The 19793-nt window shown below is 58.5% G+C and overlaps 1 protein-coding gene and 1 long non-coding RNA gene across 5 annotated transcripts; one reads left to right on the top strand and one right to left on the bottom strand.

Annotated features, from left to right (window-relative positions):
* Positions 1-482: 482 nt before the first annotated feature.
* Positions 483-18534, bottom strand: COPG1 (coat protein complex I subunit gamma 1). 4 transcript variants are annotated; one of them, XM_081526536.1, is made up of 24 exons: positions 18407-18534; positions 17446-17498; positions 16783-16863; positions 16472-16543; positions 16263-16342; positions 15243-15318; positions 15048-15140; positions 14630-14716; positions 13625-13782; positions 13375-13534; positions 13088-13255; positions 12685-12873; positions 12006-12101; positions 10706-10949; positions 9979-10054; positions 8817-8920; positions 8337-8462; positions 7969-8037; positions 6081-6223; positions 5623-5794; positions 4949-5046; positions 3151-3289; positions 2631-2729; positions 483-967 (listed from the first exon to the last, which is right to left on the bottom strand). In XM_081526536.1, the coding sequence occupies exons 1-24, from the start codon at positions 18441-18443 to the stop codon at positions 837-839; spliced, it is 2751 nt and encodes a 916-aa protein (XP_081382662.1). In that variant the 5' UTR covers positions 18444-18534; the 3' UTR covers positions 483-836. The 4 variants fall into 4 exon arrangements, with proteins under 4 accessions (XP_081382662.1, XP_081382663.1, XP_081382665.1 ...); XM_081526537.1 differs by having other exon boundaries at positions 13088-13183; XM_081526539.1 differs by having other exon boundaries at positions 13088-13155; positions 13401-13534.
* LOC145520323 (uncharacterized) lies at positions 739-2390 on the top strand. The gene is made up of 2 exons (XR_014064406.1): positions 739-994; positions 1439-2390. It is a non-coding gene; the product is annotated as an uncharacterized LOC145520323 (long non-coding RNA).
* Positions 18535-19793: the final 1259 nt, after the last annotated feature.

Here is a 19793-nt window from a genome sequence, read left to right as displayed (position 1 = left end):
ACTCAAACTTCGGCGGGCACCAGAACACTTTCCGAGGCTCCCACTTTCCCCCCACTCCAAATATGAATCTCTAACGGTTGCCGCCAATGTTTTTTAAAAACAGGCAAAACAGATGTATTATAAAACTGCCACACCTGGGTTTAAAAGCCCAGCTGCGGAAACCAGGGGCTTCCGCTCTGTGGGGCTGTTCCTCCAGCAGCAGGAGTGCACCCCCACTTCAGACCGGGCACTAGGCCTGGTGACCCACCCAGACTCCCAGACCTCACTGATCTCCTACAGAAGGAGGGTGGTTTAAGGGCACAAATTCAGTGCCCGTCTGCTGCTGTTATCCCCTCAGCAAACCCATGCTGCTTCGGCTCCTGGGTATGGGGCCTGGGCGGAGGCTAGTGAGAGGGTCCTGCCTCCTGTAGGTACAGTGGCAAAGGGCTATGGGCGGCAGGGAAGCCGGATCCCTAAGCATGAGTCTGCAGAAGTAGCAGTCATTCAATAAATACATGCTGATTTATTTGTAGGGATAAGATGATGGTTCCGAAGGGGATAAACTCAGGTGGTGCAAGCACTTTATTCATTTGGAATGCCCCTTCCCTGGCAGGTAAGGCAGCAAGTTCTAGGACGAGCTAAAATCATGCCCTGTTTAAAGAGTCACTATCAGCAGGGGGGTTTGGGGCAGGGGTCAATTTAAGAAAACAAAGAACACAACAAAAACCCTCAGTGATTCCTAATTGCTTTTCAATACACAGGCTGGAAAGGAGCTTCCACTGGGTTCAGGAGGAAGGCGCGACTCCTGTGTAGTGTTTGGGGAAAGGGGAGGACGTGGTCCGACGCAAGCTGGCCTCTTAGCCCACAGATGCCAAGACGATGTCCACAGGCAGCTCCTCCGAACTTCTGGCTGTCACCTGCATAGTGACCGTGTCCAAAAGCAGCAGCCGGGAGCGCACCAGGATGTCATGGCCACCCCGGAACACGCCTGCAGGGGAGGAGAGAAGGCAGGCGTGTAAGGCCGAAGGGGGCTTCGGGGCTGGGCTGAGGGGGGGCGTGCCACAGCTGGCAGAGGCAGCTCTGGGGTGAGATGGGAGCTGCGCGAGGCACTGGGCACGTCACTACACCTCTCGGAGCTGCAGCATCATCAGTGACCTCGGCAGAGATCAGTCTGCATGTCACGCTGCTGCCAAGCCCAAATGAACCACTGGACATGTATGGTTCTGTGTGACATCACTGAGGCTCTCACACGTCCCGACTGGATCAAAGCGCACAGACCGGGGGACAGCCCCACCATGGCAAAATCGCAGTGCAGGTGTCTGCAAAACCCAGGGGACAGGGCTGCCTCACTGTGGGCTTGGGGGCGGTCAGCTGTGAGCAGGGCACTGAAGCAGAGCCACTTCCTAACCCTGTTTATAAACACTCAGAAAAAAGAATCTCCCTTTGTTCATTGTTTCAGGTGCAGTAAGCGTATTGGATCATTAGCTTTTGGAGAACCAACGGATCAGAAACATTTACATATGAGATGTCTATGTATGGAGTTTGCTCTAAAATAATCTGGGGGTGGAGAACTCGCCTGGGTAGAGATGCTCGTTGCTACAGCTGGAAGAGGAGTGCATGAGGGTTCCATGTGTGTAAGTTTGAAAATTTCCAGAAGTGCTTAAAAATCCCACTCCTATTAGAAAAGAATAACCAACCCAGTGGAAAAATATATATGATATAAATAAAATTACATACAATGTTTCATATCAAAGGATATGAAAAGAACTCACAGGAAATGGAATGCAAACGGCCCTTTGCATTTGAGGAGATGCTGAATGTCATTCAGTATACAGAAATGTAAAGTGAAACCACACGAGACACCATTAACACGCCTGGCAAAGACCATACAGATTGAGAACACACTGTTTGGTCGAAGTGTGGGAGAGAAGGCATGGTTCCTATGGGAGGCAACTGGAAATACTTACCGAGATGAAGAACGCACTTTGACCTGGTAAAGCCTTGAGAAACTTACCCTACAAATACCCAGAGTGCACACCTCCAGAGTAAAGTGCCTAAGTATACACGTATGTACGGGATTATTCCCTGCAGCACAGTTTGGAACAGCAGAACACCAGAACAATCTAGGTGTTCGTCAGTACGTGTACCGGTTCTGTGAGACAGTAGTCAGCTACAAGAACAATGACAGCTCAGTCTGGGATGACTGGAAAGTTCTGGAGGTGGATGGTGGTGATGGTTGCGAAACAGCAGGAAGGTACTGAATGCTGCTGAACACCTACAAATCATTACATTGGTAAATTTCACGTTGTTAAAAAAAGAAAAAAAAAGAGGAAGCTCTTCAAGATGCACTGTCAAGTGAAAACCCAAGTGCAGAGCAACATGTCCACCATCTGTATATAAACGTTTGAGTCTGAAAAGGGCCACGTGTATACTTGTTCTTACATCCTTATGATCACAGGGAGGTACATGGCGTCCTGTGCAGCAGCTCCCTGGCTGTCCGTGGGAAGGGACACTAGGTGACTGTCAGCAAGAGCTGGGGGAAGACGTCTCTAGCAGGTCTTCTTATACCTTGTGATGTTCAGCGCTGTGAGCTCTGAATGCCCGGGTTCCTCAGTGGCACCCCCGCCCTTCCCACGAGAAATGCCGCTTACCAGCCAGGAGCAGCGTGTGGGTGTTCTTGTTGTCCGGCACTTTGTCAGACCGCTCACAAGGGTGCATTCCTAAGAACTTGACGATATTGCCCACAGCCTCTGCAGGGAGAAGTCCCCGAGTTATTAACCCACTTATCTCCCCTTTGTGCCATCACCACTCCCCCAGCCCCAAATCCCACTGTGCGCAGCTTTTAATGAACTTTCCCTGGTGGCTCAGCTGGTAAAGAATCCGCCTGCAGTGTGGGAGACCTGGGTTCGACCCCTGGGTTGGGAAGATCCCCTGGAGAAGGGAAAGGCTCCCCACTCCAGTATTCTGGTCTGGAGAATTCCGTGGACTGTATCATTCATGGGGTCGCAGCGAGTCAGACACGACTGAGCGACTGTTTTATTATTTTATGTATCTGAACTATGCGCTCTAGACTAGGTCCTGAATCTGGGGGATGGGGGAGGAGGAACACTTCAACAGGGGCCAAGGGTTTTGAAAGGCCAGCAAGTCAGAACTGGCAGCCCCGGCATTTACCTTCGAGTGTCTTGATGGTGGACAAGGTGAACGTTTCCTCCTTCTCGAACTCGTCCCCCACCTCGTCCCAGGCTGCCTCGAAGTTCAGCTTCATGACCTTCTGGATGTGATCTGCTATTGTGACTTCCAGGTCCTCCAGCTAGGGGCAGGGAGGGGGGCCTGAGGCACACGGCTCCAGGGACAGCCAGCTGAGCGCCTCCGCTCGGCTCTGCCCACCCCGCTTCCCGCCATGCAGCCTCCAGAGCGCCGTGCTCCGGGGCCAGGCCCCACTGGACCAGCGGCCTGAGGAGGTGCTCACGGCCGGGTGGTGGCCCCGCAGTAGGAGGCGCCCTCACCCATTCGCGGCCGTCCCTCAGTATCTGCGGGGACTGGTCCCAGGATCCCCTCAGACACCCAACTCCTGGAGGCTCCACTCCTTTATGTAAGCAGTGACGTATTTGCGTTTAAGCGACACACATTTTCCTTATACCCTGCGTCACCTCTCGATTATTTATAATACCTGATACAGTGTAAATGTTACCTAAATAGTTGTAAATACAGTGCAAATGCTATGTAAATGGTTGCCTTGTGTGACAAGCTCAAGTTGTGCTTTTGGGAATTTTCTGGAACCCACTCTGATTATTTTCCATCTGTTGGTTGGATCTCTTGGGGTGTTGCTGTGAGAGCGCACCCTCCGAAGCCGCCTGTGGCTGGCTGTCTGGCTGGGGCGGGGAGCGAGGGATGCCCAGAGCCCGCCTCCTGTGACTCAGCCGGGCCGCTCTGCACACCCACCCTGGACCGTCCGTATGGAAAGGCTCCCGCTCATGCGCCAGTAGCTCTCCGCTGAGCCCCTACTCCCGCGCACGGGGAGGGTGTTCACAGGTAGGACGCAGCCCCTATGGCAGAAGCCGGGCCTCATGCGCAGCCCTCCTGTCCTTAGCTTAGGTCACTGCTGGCTCAGCCGTGGACCCGGGAGGACACAGGTGCCCCTTGGGTGTGGTCCAGCGACTGCCGCTCTGGCCACGAGGGCTCCAGCAGTCTCCATCCCAGGCTGCCCATCAGGGTCTGCACTCAGATGGCACGGAGCCACAGCGCCCTGGGCAAATCGAGAACGACCCTGCCCTTGGTCCATCCTACCCCGGAGCTGGAGCCGGACGGGGCATCTCACTGCATCAGAGGGTTGCCAGCAGATACAAACTGAACCCGTTTCTCTAGAAAGCAGCTGACAGCATGAACCAAAAAGCCTTAAAATCATGCTGAGTCTTTGACCCAATTATCCTACTTTGAGGAAAAAATTGTTAAAAAAAATTTTTTTTTAAATTATTCTACTTCTAGTCCCAAGAAGGCAGATCTGAAACATAGATACAAATTTATACTAAAAGGGGTGTTTAATGTAGCACTTACAAATAGTGAGAATTTGGAATCACAAATGCCCAATGTTAATGGAATACAAAGTGAAGTGAATAAGATATATCAATAGAAGGGAGTATTTTAAAGTCATTAAAAATTGTGTTTATGAAGTATTTGTACTGATAGGAAATTATACCCCGGTTCTAAGTGAACCCAACAAGATGGGTAACGTACATAATGACCTCGGTCGTACGATTCCTCTCCCCCCAGCCTTTCCCAAGGACCACGGTTACTGGTTTCCTGTCTGTGTGTACTTTGTTTTTCTATTTCCCAGGTTTTCTTGTTACACTTGAACATGTATTTTTTTTAAGTTTTAAAAAAAACTTCTTTCGCGATGTCTAAACGGAAACCAGCAAGCACACGCGTGCACACTGGCTGTGAGCCCTAGGGCCCCACGCTGGCCGCTTACCACATACTCGTCCTCGTAGCCCTCGTCGTCCGCCTCCCCGGTGGTGGGGTCACAGTCCTTGACGGTGAACTTCATCATGCAGCTGAACGTGCAGGCCACTGAGGGGGGGAAGGCGCGCCGTCGGGGGGGGCCCTCTGTGGGAGGGCGGCCCGTGCCAGCCTGCCCACGAGTCTGGCCCGAGGGCACTGGCATGGGGAGGCAGGAGCGCCAGGTCGCAGCCTGACATGCTGCCCTCACGACGAAAGAGGAGCAAGGGAGGCAGAGCTGCTTCAGGGAGGCCACGTCCACGTGCCGCCCAGGCCCACCGTCCCAGGCCTGGAAAAGCCCGTTTCTTTGGAAGGAGTGGACTTGGATGGTCCTGTGTGCCTCTCTCTGGTTCCTTCACGGACAAGACAGAGTCCTGCCTGAGGACCTGGGCTCTGCCTCTCACCAGCCTCGTGAATTCAGGCAAGCTGTTGACCCCGATCTCGGTTACCCTCTAAGACAGAGACAGCAGTGCTGCCCTGAAGGGTGTGTGAGGAGGAAAGGAGCTGCTGTGCAAAGCCCCAGGGCGGACTGGTCTTCCTCTCTGGACCCGCCTCGAGGAGCTGAAGCTCTGACCGGAGACGAATGGCTGGCGCACGGGCCGCCCATGCCACCCGACCCAAGGCTCCCAGGAGGCCAGGGGGGCTCACCCGCCGTGGGGTCTTCCTTGGGCAGGGCCACCAGCGTGTAGCAGGTCCCGGGCTGGTTGTAGGGCAGGCTCCGGGCAGGCACGTAGCACAGCACCTCATAGGCCTCTGTGGGCTCCATCTGCACCGTGACGTTCTCCAGGGTCTGGTCGTTGAGTGTGTTTGTGCAGTCAAACTGGACCAGGGAGCAGAGGGGCTGAGATGCTGAGCTTGGGAGGCGGGGGCCCCCCGAGCTGCAGAGGAGGAGTCGGGAGCCCTGCCTGGCACCCCACAGCCACCCCAACTCCCAACCCAGGCCCCCGCCCAGACCCTCCATCTTCATGTGGACACGCAGGAGCCACACAGGCCGTGAGTGAAGGACTCGAGACACAGCAGTTGGAGGCAGACCCAGCATTGAGCCGGGCTCCAGCCACTCGGCGTGGGGGCACCAGGACCCCATGGGAGGCCCTCCCCCGGCTCACCTGGAAGACCATGTGATCAGTGAAGGTGTGCTTGGTGCAGCGGATGACGTACTCCGTCTCCGACTCAGTGAGGGCCACGGGCTCAGGCGAGGATTTGAAGAGGGGCCCTAGCCCCTGGAACTCGGGCACGGCCGCCAGCTGCTCTGAAACCCACAGGCCGCACGTTCACCCAGCAGCTCAGCGAGGTCTCTGATCAGCCCTCGGGCCCGGGGGTACTCAGGGCTCCCCCTGATTGAAGGGCTCACTCCTGATTCCCCGACACACCCAAGCACACCCTCCCTGCCTTCATGCTGCTTGGCTGGTACCATTCCATGAAGGCTCTCCCCGCCATCCCATACGGGAAGCCAGACCAACCGATGGGTGTCAGGCCCACGGCCCAGCCTCGTCCATCCAGATACCCCCTCAAGCTTAGAAGCTCAGCAAGGGTGCTCAAAAGAGGGAGACGGGGAAAAGACAAACAGGAAACGATCACACTGCTGGCCACGGAACCAGGCAAAAGGACAGACTGGTCTCAGACACGGGCTGTTAGGACAAGTGGCCCAAAAGGAGAGGGGGCAGATTCAGAGTGTTACAGAAAGCCCGGCTCAGAGTGGCCGGCGGGCATCTGGTACAGGTCAGCTTCCGGCCCCAGCGCACCCGGGTGAATGAGGCACCGGGCAGCCAGCTCTGCTCCCCCAATTGTGCTCAGGAGTCACCGCGCCAGAACCACCCGGGGGTGTGGGCATGGCGACAGTGCAGATCCTCAGGTCTCCCCAGACCTGCCCGTCAGAGACTCCGCGGCGAGATCCCCCATCCTGCATCTCAAATAAGCTTCCCCTCGTGACTCTGACGCACACCGATGTCTGAGGACAACTACTCAAGATCCGTCACTCGTCTTCCCGGTTACACTGACCTCCACGTGGAAAAGAACTCTAACTGAGGCAGTGATACTCTGCCCTAGACTTAGTAGGATTTCAGGGACAGAGGGAGAAGGCAGGTGGTATTATTATTCTGCTCTTTCCCCCCATAAAGAGGCCGAACTCAGACCTCAGGACAAGGGGTGAAGCAGCGTTGAGTAAAACCACTAAGTTCATGCTGATCTCTGCCGGCAGCAAGAGGGAAGGAACACAAAGAGAAAGCCCCCGGCGAGAGTGACGCCAGCCAGCTCATGGTCCTGCTTCAGCCACATCTGAGAGACGGCGTGTTGGTGGAAGACAGGTTCGGGAGTGGGATGGAAAAGGTGGACTTGAATCTAACAGTCATCGGGAGCCTGCTATGAGGAAGGCAGGCACTAGTGCAGTGACGGACAGAAAAGAGAGAAGATGGAAGCCGCAGAGAGCACGCAGGACGACAGAAGAGGAGACAAGTCGGGGAGTCAGGGTGGGGGTCACCCACAACGAGAGGCAAGTGCTGGGCCTCGAAGGCAAGAATCTAGTGGACAACGTGGTCTGCCAACTAGACACACAGCCTCTCCCCTTAGAAATGCAGGAGCGGAGGGACAGACGGAATCCTCACCAAACCCTGCTAGACAAGGTGGACGGAGCACAACTGGAGCCCGAGACACAGGACCGTGTCGTGTCCCTCGACTCTGCTGAGCGGTGTTAGAATCCAGAACCGACTGGGCCCAGGGCCTGCAGCGCTCAGAACAAGGCCCAGGCGGCTCTGAGCTAGCTGGAGCTGGACTTGGAATTCTTGCCGCCCTCCCCTTGGTGCTGTGCAAACTGGGGCAAATCACTGTGTCTCTTTGAACATCCAAATCCTCAGATACCAAATGGATGCAACAACCTCCACCTGAGGGTCAAGCACGCCATCTAAACACTCTCAGAGCCAGCATGCAGGAGAGATCTGATCTCGGCTCCTGGGGGAAGAGCCGCCGTCCCAGCCGCGGCCCGCGAGCCCCCTCACTTACCCTGGAAGATCTCCTGCCGGGTGGCGGCCACCTTCTCGGGCTGCTTGGCGGCGGTGACCGGGGTGCTCTCTGCAGGACCAAGCACGCGTGGTGACCCACAGCTCAGACCGCAGGGGACGTGGACCACAGCGCTGTTACTCAGGGACTGTAATTCCCACCCCCAGTGTGAAGTACAGAGCCCACGAGACACAGTGCGAGTGTCTGTGTGCAGGGGCTTCCTCTCCCGGGGCCAGAGGCAGGCAGGGCAACTCCCTCTGCCCAGCACGGTCCCTTCCACCCTGGGCAGCTGCGGTGGCCCTGCGGGCAAGGCAAGCCCTCCAGAGGAGCCTGGACCCAAGGGCCTCTGAAAGGACACAGGTGTGCCTCACCTGTCCTCTGCTCTGCCATGGGTGCGGTGGCCAGGGGCACAGACTTGAGGTCAAAGGGCTTCTCTGATGGCTCCAGAGTGTACTGCTGCAGTGCCCTCTCCAGACCAGGGATGGACACGGTCAGACCTAGAGGCCAGAGCGAGACGGGGGCCCGGGGTTAAGGCTGTAGGACCCTGAGGAAACCACCGAGGCCGCTGAGCCCCTACCTCTCAGGACACCCTCCTCTGCAGGACTGCTGCGAGGAGCAAATGGACACAGGACAGGGGCTTGGATAAAGGGTGAAGCACTCGGCACGTGGAGGTTTGTACGACTGACAAGCAGTTCAGCTCTCTGGGCTGTTTCCACCCTTGGGGCCTTGGGTCTCCTGAGACGACAGTGATGCCCTGCAGTTGCCAGGGGAGTGCAGCGGACGGCACCCCGCCCAGGAAGGCTGCAGCTCGGGGAGGGGGCTAGAGGACTGGTCAGGCAGGGAGGACTCACCGTTCAGGATATAGCCTGCGTTGAGGGCCTTCTGCTTCTGCTCCAGGACGTTGAGGTAGAAGGTGGCCCGGTCCCTGACCTCGTTGTCGTCGTCCATCACACACCTGTGGCCAGAACACAGGGAGCTCCTGACGGGGGCCCATGCGGGGGCAGGGGGGCGCCACAGGGCTCCAGCAGAGGGCGGGGCGAGGCGGCAGGGCTTCTGCACCCTGATCACCAGACGTGGTGCCCGGGCATCAGATGCACGGGGGTGGCGGTATTCACTCTCTCGGGACACTCTCCCAGAGCCCACCCAGGGAGGGAGCCATGCGCCTGTATCCGGCAGTACACGTCAAAAAAGACTTCGAACGTGACTCTGCAATTCCACTCCTGGGTGCACACCCAGGAGAACTGAAAGCAAGTCACATAGAGACTCGTGCACAAATGTTCACAGCAGCGCGAGTCATGACACCCACGAACCAGAAAAGACCCAAATGCCTGCCGACTGATGAGCGGATAAACAAACGAGGGCTCTTCACGCCACGCAGGAGTACTGGCACGTGTGACACCACGGGTGAGCCCTGGAAGCCCCGTGAAGGAGCCAGACACGTGAGAGGCGACACGCTGAACGCCTGCGGTTACAGAGCAAGTCCGGATAGGCAAATCCAGAGCCGGAAGGTGAGCAAGGGGCTGGCCAGGGCTGGGGGCGGGGCCTGCGGGGACTACTCGCTGGTACATGGTTTCTCTGGGGTGGTAAAAGTGTTTTCGAGAATTCCCTGGTGGTCCAGTGGCTGGGACTCTGTGCTTCCACTGCAGAGGGCCCAGGTTTGATCCCTGCTCAGGGAACTAAGATCCCAGAAGCCGCACAGCGCGGTCAAAAAAAAAGTTCTCAGCTTAGATGGTGGTTATGGCTAAACAACTTTGAATATAACAAACCCACTGTATTATGCATTTAAGATGGGCACACTGTATGGATTGTGAGTTATATCTCAATAAAGCTGCTTTTTAAAACAGAAAACACCTCGAGTTAACACCTGGGTGGGGGGGGTTTTGTACAGCACTGCGTTTCACGCTTTTCTACATTTCCACTGTTTTCTACAATCAGTAGTTGTGCATCTTTTCTCCTCCTTTCCAGCTAAAGAGACGAGGAGCAGCCGCCGGCCCGAGGGGACACTGCACGTACCTCTTCAGCAGCACCAGGATACTGGGCAGCATCTCTTCATTCTGCGCCCCGAACTTGGCCAGAGCACTCACGGCGCCTGCATTCACAAGGCAAACACGACTCACATTAGGGCTCAGAACACGCCAGCCGGAGCTGAGCAGCCCCGAGTCGCAGGCCCAACCCAACACCACATGACAAGCAGCCTCCAGGCCTCGCTTCTCCCGGGGGCGGGGGGTGGCCCTGACCTGGGCCCCAGCAGCCCTTCTCAGCTCTAACTACAAAGGGGCCACGAGGGCTGCTCTCAATTTCTATATCCTAATGGCCTCAGGTGCAGTGAAGCCTCACTTGACCATAAATGAGAGAGAGAATGAACTACAACTGAGAAAGTAACACCTGCTTGGGGACCGTCTGTCCAGAGTGGGCATGAGAAGAAAAGAACAGTAAGTCAAAGTAAAATGAGGGATAGGATGGCTGCACAGGAAAGTGCACACTCATTTAAGGGAGTATGCTACGTGAATTATATCTCAATAAAGCTGTTATTAAAAACAAAAACCTAAATACCAAGAAGAAAGAAAGGAGAGAGGCAAAAAAAGGAGAAAGGTAAGCGACTACATAGAGTGAAACAGAACTGCTGAGGTGAGCCAGAGGTCATGAACATTCACCGAGTGACGCCCACGGCCCTGGGCCCGTCCTTCAGGACCACAGGGCCCTGGGCGCCGCGCCCCGGGGGCAGCCTGCTCCGACGCACCTGCGCGGACCTCCGCGTGCTCCAGCACCACGCGGTTGTAGATGAAGCGGATGTACTTGGAGGGGCTGCTGGTCTTGGGCCCCTCCTGGCCCAGCAGGTGCAGGATGCGCGTGGCCAGCACGGTGAACTCACAGTCCTCGATGAACTCGCACAGGTGGGACAGCCCCGTCTCCTTGCTCTCCGCATTCTCCTCGATGATGCTGATGATGCAGTCCACGATGGCCCGCTTATACTCGAAGCCGCCCTGTGAGCGAGGGTGACAGGAAGCTGAGCGCCAAGTGGCTCTGCGGAGCCCAGCGGCCCAGCCGGAGCCTGGCTCCCCAACTGCTACCTCCTTTCTGTGTAAAAACCAAAGGCTCAGGCTGAATGCTCGCCGGAGCCGTTCCCAGTCTAACTGCAGATGCTTTAACATAAACATCTGGGACTTGATTTTCTTCCCACCTTTAAGACAAAGGCAGAATGGGTGGTGTAGAGGCTGGAGGGGTGGAGAGTAGGGCGTTATCATTAAATGGGAACAGAGTTGTTTTGCAGGATGAGAAAGTTCTGGAGATTAACTGCACTCCCGTGTGAAGGTATTTAACAATATTGAACAATATACACTTACAAACAGTTAAGGTGATGAATTCTAGTGTGAAAGTCACTCAGTCTTTGCGACCCTATGGACTGTACTCCAGACCAGAATACTGGAGTCCATAGCCAGTTCCCTTCTCCAGGGGATCTTCCCAACCTAGGGATCGAATCCAGGTCTCCCGCATTGCAAGTGGATTCTTTACCAGCTGAGCTACCAGGGAAGCCCAAGAATACTGGAGTGGGTAGCCTTTCCCTTCTCTAGGGGATCTTCCCAACCCAGGGATCAAACCCAGGTCTCCTGCATAGCAGGCAGATTCTTTACCAGGGAAGCCCTCAATGAATTCTGTGTCATGTGTATTTTATGACAGCAGTCTCCAACCTTTTTGGCACCAAGGACTGATTTTTGTGGGAGAAAATTTTTCTATGAAAAATTGCAATGACTAGAATATTTCTATACCAGATGACACCAGACAGACAGTTACCCATCTTCTGCTTAAGCATTGCCTCGGGGCATCTGCTGGGTCTATATGGCCAGGGTGGCACATTGTCAGTTGCGACTATAACCACAGTGACCGGGGCATGTTTGCGTTACCTGCACACGAGGTGCTGAAAGGGCTGCGGGCACCAGAAGCTAGCCAGCTAACAGGTGGATCCAGGACCGCCCACCCAGGAGCCAGCAGCCAGGCCACCACCCGCACGGGAGGCCTGGCGCCCGGGCACCCGCTCTTACCTCTTCCCGCAGCATGGAGAACAGGAAGTTCATGAGCACGGCGTGCTTGCGGGGGTACTTCTGACACAGCGCGCTGATGGCCTGCACAACCACCACCTGTGCCAGAGACCGGCGTGAGCCGCGGCCCGGCCCCGCACGGCTCCTTCAGTCCCCAGGGCCAGCAGAGCCCCTCCCTGGTGAAGCCGAGCCAAGCGGACCTCTGCCTGCCTCCGGGGCCCTGCAGCCCCAACCTCCCGGGGCAGGGCATGGTCCAAGGCCCCGATCCACACTGGGGGTCCCCCGTCTGCGCGTCTACTCAGACCTCAGGGCACGCACACACGCGCTCCTGCTGGCCCTTCCCAGGTCCTCCCGGGGCGGCTCCCCTGGGAATGGCTACACTGAGGGTTTTCTCGCTGCACCAGCATGTCGAACGATCCTGTCCACACCGGTGTCGGCTTCCACCTTCTCGCCCCAGAAAGCGAGCTCCGTGAGCAGGACGGAGTGTGCACTGTTCTGCTTGCCTCTCTCCGATTCTGCCCAGCACACGACACAGTGCGCGCGAGACACTAACGGGCTCAGCCGGCCGGCCTGGAAGCTCCCAGCCTTGCCAACGAAGGCCAGATGCAGCGCCTCGCGCATCTCCACCAGTACCTCCCCGTCAGGCCCCTGGCCCACTGCGCTCCGGGCACGGACTATGGACCTTGAACTCGTCCGAGATCTCGGACATGAAGGAGGAGATCTGCTTCATGAGGCGGTCGATGCTGCCCTCGCTGCCGGTCTTGAGCAGGGTGGTGATGGCCAGCGTGGCGATGCTGCGGTTCGAGTCTGTCACCAGGTTCTCCAGGTCCAGGTTACAGGCTGTGACCGCGGACGGGTGCTTCATGGCCACCTGCTCGGGAGGAAAGAGATGAGGACACGGACGGGCCACAGAAGGCCTCCTGCCGTTCTGCTGGCCCTTCAGGTGGGCTCACGCCAGCACCTGGGGTACAGAGACCAGCCAGGGCTGTACCTCCTGCCATGGGGAACCAGGCGACAGGTCTCCTGGGCCCAGGCCCCGCCTCCCCCAGCCCCGTCGGAGGGCCGGCCCCACTCTGCGAGCTCACCTTGTTGAGGGTGCGGACGGCGGCGTAACGGAGGGCGGCCTTGGGGGAGCTGCAGAAAAGCTGGAGCACTGTGGGGAGACAGACGCCAGTAAAGGGCTGCCCCCTGCGCGGCAGCCTGGAAACCGTGGGGCCCCCGGGAGGGGCAGGGACAGGGCAAGGGCTCCGAGACTGTTCAGACCCAAATGCCCCGCTCAGCTATTCCCCAACTGGCACGGCCCCCGCAACGGAAGCGAGCACACCCGCCCCACCCCCGGGCAGGGCCTCGCCCCCAGGAGACCCGGCTGCACGTGGCGGGGTGGGGTCGCCTGGGCACCTGACACGGCTGGGGCCAGCTCCTTGGCGCTGCAGCCGGGCAGGTTGACGATGGCCGAGGCGGCCTCGTACACCACCATCTCATGCTTGTTGCGCAGGCAGCTCTCGATGAAGTCAAACAGCGGGCTGTCGCGGCTGCAAAGACAGGCGGCAAGAGGACGCTGGGGGCCGCCCGGGGGTCGGGCGAGGGCTCGGGGACCGCGCAATGGGGTGCAGTGCCGCTACCTGCCGTCCTCGTCCTCCAGCTGCCGGCTGGCCACGCGGATCATCATGCAGTAGGCGAAGGGGGACTTGAGGCCGTGCCGCGTGAACTTGCTGATCATCTTGCTGACGGCCAGGCGATCGTTCTTTCGCACGTGGTACAGGAGCCCCAGAGCGTGGTACTGGTGGGGCAGCGCAGAGCAGGCCGAGTGAGGCCTGAGGCCACGCGACCCGCTCGCCTCTGGGTGGGCACCGTGGGCGCTTCCCAGAGCCCAGGTGTGGGCCACACCCACCAAGCCAGCTGGGAGTCTGCAGGCGCCAGGAAGATGGTGTCCCCCAACCCCGCCAGGAGCCAGGGGGATGGAGACCAGGTGTCTCTGACCGGAAAGAGGAAGCGGGAGCCAGCCTGGGCTGAGGACACGTGTCGTCAGGGGCTGTGCGGACGGGCGCCCTCACAGCAGGCCCTTTGCTCCCTGGCTCACCCCAGGACACGTGGCTGCTGCTGCGAAGCCAGCAGGGGGAGGGGAGGCACATAGACTAACTCCGGTCCCCTCTGCCCTCCTGAGTCCTTACTAGGGCGGCACTCAGGGCCTTCTACGTGGGAAGAAGCCTCTGTGATCCTGCAGGGTTTGAGGGGCCAGAGCTGGCCCTGGAAACAAGACCCAGTACAAAGAGCATGGGGAGAAGGAACAGGTGTCCACACGGGGGGCCTGCAGGTCTGGGCAGGACGGCAGAGGCTCCCACTGAACCCTCACCAGGCACCAGGCAGATGGCATAGCACACCCAAAACAATACTTGGTGGTTATCAAACCACTCGAATATTTTAGAATGAGCCCATCAAGTCTGTAAGCCAACTCCCCCTGCAAGAGGTGCCCTAGATTCTTTTCCCCAAACCCCCAAGTCTCCCCACCATGAGAAAAGGATTAAAGCCTGCTCCAGCCAGGGGCTGCCAGGACCTCCATGGTAAAAGTCCATCCTGCCGGCCAGTGCCTGAGTACTTTCAGCGTCCCTGCTCCGTTTGCAGCTCACCTGGACCATGATGTTGTCACTGGACGCTGCCTCCTGGGCCTCATTCACCCAGCGCTTGACCACGTCGAAGCTGCACTTGAGCAGGTGCTGTGGGGCACAGGGTACGCTGAAGGGGGCAGGCAGGCAGGACGCCTCTGAGAGGTGCGCAGACGCAGCACGGCTCCCACCCTCACTCCCCCTGCCCTGGCGGACTTCCTGCCAGGCTCAAATCCCCAGAACGTGTTACCCCAGGCATGGGTCAAGGCCGCCAACTGGGCCCTCAATCCACCCAGAGTCCCCTGGGCACTCTTCACCGAGCAGGGGGTGGGACTCTCAGAACTGGGGCCACACAACTTTGGTTTTCCTTGGGAAAGCGATCTTTGATGTTTCCTCAGTGTCCCGAGCAGCCCCAGCCCCAGCCCCGGCCCAGGCTACACACCAGTGACGAGACGAGGGCGGAGCTAGAGACGCTGGGCACCTTGTCCACGATGGCCTGCTTCATGTAGCGCTCGATGGCCTGCAGCATGGTGCTCTGTGGGGGCGCAGACGACAGGGTGTGGAGCGGTGAGGACCAGAGAAGGGGAGCAGGCGGGTCCCCGGGGTCCCACGCCCCTCCCCGGAGCCGGGCACTCACATCGGTGATCTGGCAGAGGGCGCGCACAGCCGGGCCCCGGTAGCTGTCCTCCTTGCCGGTCATGTCCTTGGTCAAGCTGCGGGGACAAGGTGCGGGCCTCATGCGGGGGCCAGGCCTGCTCCCACGCCCCACCCACCGCAGCCGGGTCAGCAGGCCGGTCTCCGTTATTAACGGGTGTCCGCTCTGGGCTCTTAACCCTTCATCAAGGCGTCTCCGTGAGACTCCACACTGCCCGGGTCACTGCCCTGCTCCTATGGCAACCTTCCCGGGCAGGGCTTCCTGCTGCTGTCCCTGTCGAGTGGCCACGGAGAAGTCCCCGGACTCCTCCCAAGGTCCTGGCAGCTGCACTCCACCACCCCACCTCCGTCCTGCTCTGCCCCCCTCACCCCGCAGGACTCCACTCCCCCAGTTCCAGGAGGCCCTTCCTGATCCAGATTCAAGCTGGCAGTCCTCCTGGCCTGCTCTCACAGCCGTCACACCCCCCTAATGCCTGTCTGTGGGGTTACCTCCCTGGAAGCTCTGGGGCTGCAGACGCCATGTCTGTCACATTCTCTAAGTGAACCTTTACATGCGTGTGTAGCAGCCCCCTAAACGGCGTCAAGGAGAAGTACGAGAACGGAGCCCGGGGATGACCCCTGAGCCGAATGCTTCCTGAGCACAGCAGTCCTTCGTGAGCGAGTCTGCCTGTGGGCTTCATGCACCCCACCGCCCCCCACCCCCATCACTTCTTCCCGGGCTCTCCTGCTACTCGCTGGAGTCGCCATGGAAGCTCCGGGCCGCCTCAGCGGACCAAGAGTAAACAGGGAAGGGACGGTTTGTGCCTAAGTCCAGGCCAGAGAACAAGCAGAACTGCCCACCCTGGAGGCTGCCATGGCTGGGCAGAGTGACTGAAGGAGAGGGAGAGGGGACAGGAAAGGAGGCAAGGGCGCTGGCAACATGTGACTGAGGAGGACTGAGCGGTGGGAGCTCGGGAGAAGACGGGCTCGGCGTGGGTGCAGCCATCAGGGACCCGGGACTCGCCTACTGGTCACGATGATGACATCCTCTGCAATGCAGGACATCTCCTTGATGGTCAAGTAGCACATCCGACGGAGGGTGGGCTGGGCAGGAGAGGAGAAAACCCCTGTGACCCCTGGCTCAGTCTGGCACGGGGCAGCCGCGCTGACGCAGGTCCTCCTACCACCCTGAGCGCTGCCCCCTGGGAGGAGGGCTGGGGTGGCGGCACTTACGTCATTGGACTGAAAGAGTTTGGTCATGGCAAAGAAGGCCTCGGTCGCTTCCGTGGTCCCCAGGTGCTCCCCCTGTTTCAATTCAGAAAGAAGCCTCAGCTTGGGACAGAAAGGCTGGAAGGCTCTTCCTGCTAAGTCAGCCCAGGTCGGAGCGTCAGACCCGGCAGAGGCTGCATCAAGGGCAACACCTCAGAGTGGGACCCTGAGGAGACCCAGCAATGGGCCACTGGCTGCAACCACACAGGGGCTCTGCCCCTGCCCCCAACACACCCCAGTACCGTTTTCCCCACCCCCAAGCCTCACCCTGTTACCTGGTTTATGAGGTAAAGGATCTTGGTGAGGATGTGGGCACATTTCCGAGGGTTGATGGGTGTTTCATTAAACACGCGGGCCTGAGAAGAAGCGACCAATGATATTTACCTTCTGGCTGAGTTTATTTCCCTTCCGGCTGAGTTTATTTCCCTTCCATGACTGTCCTCAAACACATTAGAGATCTGAGAAGGCCCAGGGTAAAGAAATACACTTGTCCTACCTTATTTTCACATGGAAGGAGCTTTATTTTTTTAACTCATCTATTAACAACTCCTGAAATCCTCCCTAGATATTAGCTGGAGATGTGCTGACTTAGAGACTAATGAATACTTAGTAAAGGCTTTTTTTGGGGGGGGGAGCCACGCTGCGTGGCCTGCAGGCAGGATCTTAGTTCCGCAAACAGGGCTGGACCTAGTGTCCCCTGTGGTGTAAGCGCAGAGCCCTACCCCTTGGACCACCCGAGAAACCCTCAAAGCTTATGAATTAAATGGAAGGAGAAACAAAGATGAAGAAAAGGATCAGCATAATGAACTCCCCGTCTTTCCACGAACAGATTTCTCCCCTAATGTCCTATAAACCAGCACCCTGAATGTGCTAGCGTTTTGATCACACTGACGGTGAACATTCTCGATGGAAGACCCAGCGGAGCAAATGCCACTTGCCTCCTGCAGCACTGCACTCTTCTCGAGGTGCTGGAATGGGTTGGAGCCTCCACCTTCCATGAGAGAAGAGACAGGACTGAGCACAAGTTGTGACCCTGAATTTCAAAACTCTCCCAGATGTAGACAGTGGAGAAAGACATCCCAATGGCCCAGAGATTCAAGCTCCAGCTCCTCTGAACGGCAGTCAAAGCTCTACAGGCTGCCAACAGATCCAGCCACCCTCCTCCAGGGAGCTCCCCTGACCCCAAACCACAAACTCCCAGTCACCCAGCAGCCCTGGTACAGTCCTCGTGTGCCTTTCAGAGTGTCATGTCTTTCATTCAGTTATGCAACTGGTACCTAACTGAGCCCCTACTGCATGAAGGACCACCATCTCCAGTGACTAGGGTTTCTGCACACAGCAGAAGTCACACTTATAATTAATGACACACTTGAGTATCTGACTGACGTCTGTTGCCTCCACTCCGCTGCGACCATTCTTATATTCCTAGCTTGCTCACGAGCGCGTCTCACTAGCTGCTGCAGAGTCAGGGCACAGTGCAACCTGGCATGCACCGGGCGCTCGATACGTTTGCTGGATAAATGAATCGGAGTCAGGGTTCTCAACCACCGATCCGGGCACCACCGACTACGACGCCCCAGCACGGGCGCAGCCCCAGCGAATCCCCAGAGGACTACCGGGTCTGGACCCCTCCCCTGACAGGAGGGGAAGCAGAGGCCCGGAGGTGCAGACCCGCCCAAGGTCACCCAGTGAATCGCGGCCAGAGCTGCCGGGTGATGGGCAGCGGAGCCCGCTCGGGCTCTCCGGAGCCGGGCGCGGATGGGCGCTGCACCTTCGTTCAAGTCCCCGGGGCTTCCCGGGGCCTAGCGTCGAGACGGAGGTCCGGTGGGAGGCTTCCCAGGGAGGGAGCGGAGGGCCTGTGCGGGGGTCCGGCCTCCCCCAAGGCCTTGGCCCTCTCACCCGATTCCTCGTCCTTCTTGTCGAATTTCTTCAGCATGGCGATGTCGCCGTGGGAGCCAAGCGGCAGCCAAGGATGGACGCGGCGGCTGGCTGCGGGGGTTCCGCACAGGCCACTTCCGGCCGGCCACGTCGCCCGGCGCTGTGCGCAGGCGCACTGCGCTCTCGGCGCAGGCGCACATCCGGGCCGCGCCGCCGCGTCAGGCGTTAACCCAGTCCCGGCTCGGGGCGGCCGGACCTCAGCCTTCGAGCCTCACGCCCTCCAGTCAGTGCCGTCGTCCCCGCTTCACCGACTCCTGGCGGGAGTCTAAGCAGGCGTTTCGGAGGCGAGGCCGTACGTGGCCCGCGCAACCGCCCGCTCCCCGGGTGCCCCCTGTTCTGGTCAGCCCCTCCGGGAGGCCCGCCAGCCTCGCCTCCCGTCAGCCGCTCCCCCGGCGGCCTTCCTTGCCCCCTGGAGGCGCCCCTGACACCTGTCACACACTCGCACTGTACCGCGGGGACTGTCTCTCATTTCCCGCGCCGGACAGTGTCGGCATACAGTAGGCGCTCTATAAGCGGCTGCGTGACCGGACTCCTGCCGCTCGCCTCAGCCCGGCCGCCTCAGGGCCGCTGCCGGCGCGCGAACAATGTCGGGGGCGCGGTTCACCGGCGGGGACCTGACTGAAGTGACTGAAGGCCGGCGTGGCTGCGGCAGCCCGCTCTTTAAACCCGCGGGCACTGATCGAACGCCCACTGCACGCGCCGCCGGGCGCTGGGGGCGGGCAGGGACGCGGAGGGGAGACAGGCGTCGCCCAGGGCCCCCCCAGCGGAGCCGGGAGGACACTCCGAGGCCGAGGTGAGACGCGCGCTGGCCCGAGGGCGGGAGCCCAGGTGAGTCCGGGCGCCGGCAGGGCCCCAGGGGCGGCGGGGGCGTGGCCCGCGGGCCGCGGGGACCCGGGGAAGCGCGAGGCTGCGCCCCCGGAGGCTGGCTTTGCGGAGGCTGAGGCCGCGGTCGGGGGCCACAGGGAACCGTGGGTCTTGCGCCATCGGAAAATAAGTCTGGAGTCAGAAAGATGCGCAAAGTCTTTAACCAATAACTCCACCCCTTGCCCGGAGGAAATCATCCAAAAGAAGAAATTAAGTTGCTCGCTGCAGCAGTTTGCCGCAAGAAAATGTGAAACATGGATACATCCTAAACGTCCAGCAGTAAGGGGATATTTAAGGGAATTATGATGCATCCATTGGATGAAATATTCCACACCCCTATATAAAGGGATATTTCTGATGGCTTGGGAGACAGTTATCCAAACTTCTTAAACTAAATGAGACATTAGCAGGGAAAAACAGACTGTAAAAGTCTCCTTAATTCAGTTGAAATAAGTACGCCTCTTGGTTAAAAACCAGGAAAGAA

Source organism: Giraffa tippelskirchi, chromosome 9 (assembly GCF_054371585.1).
Source record: "Giraffa tippelskirchi isolate mGirTip1 chromosome 9, T2T-mGirTip1v1.2.pri, whole genome shotgun sequence".
Classification (NCBI taxonomy): Eukaryota; Metazoa; Chordata; class Mammalia; order Artiodactyla; family Giraffidae; genus Giraffa; species Giraffa tippelskirchi.
This window is presented reverse-complemented; position numbering and strand designations above follow the sequence as displayed.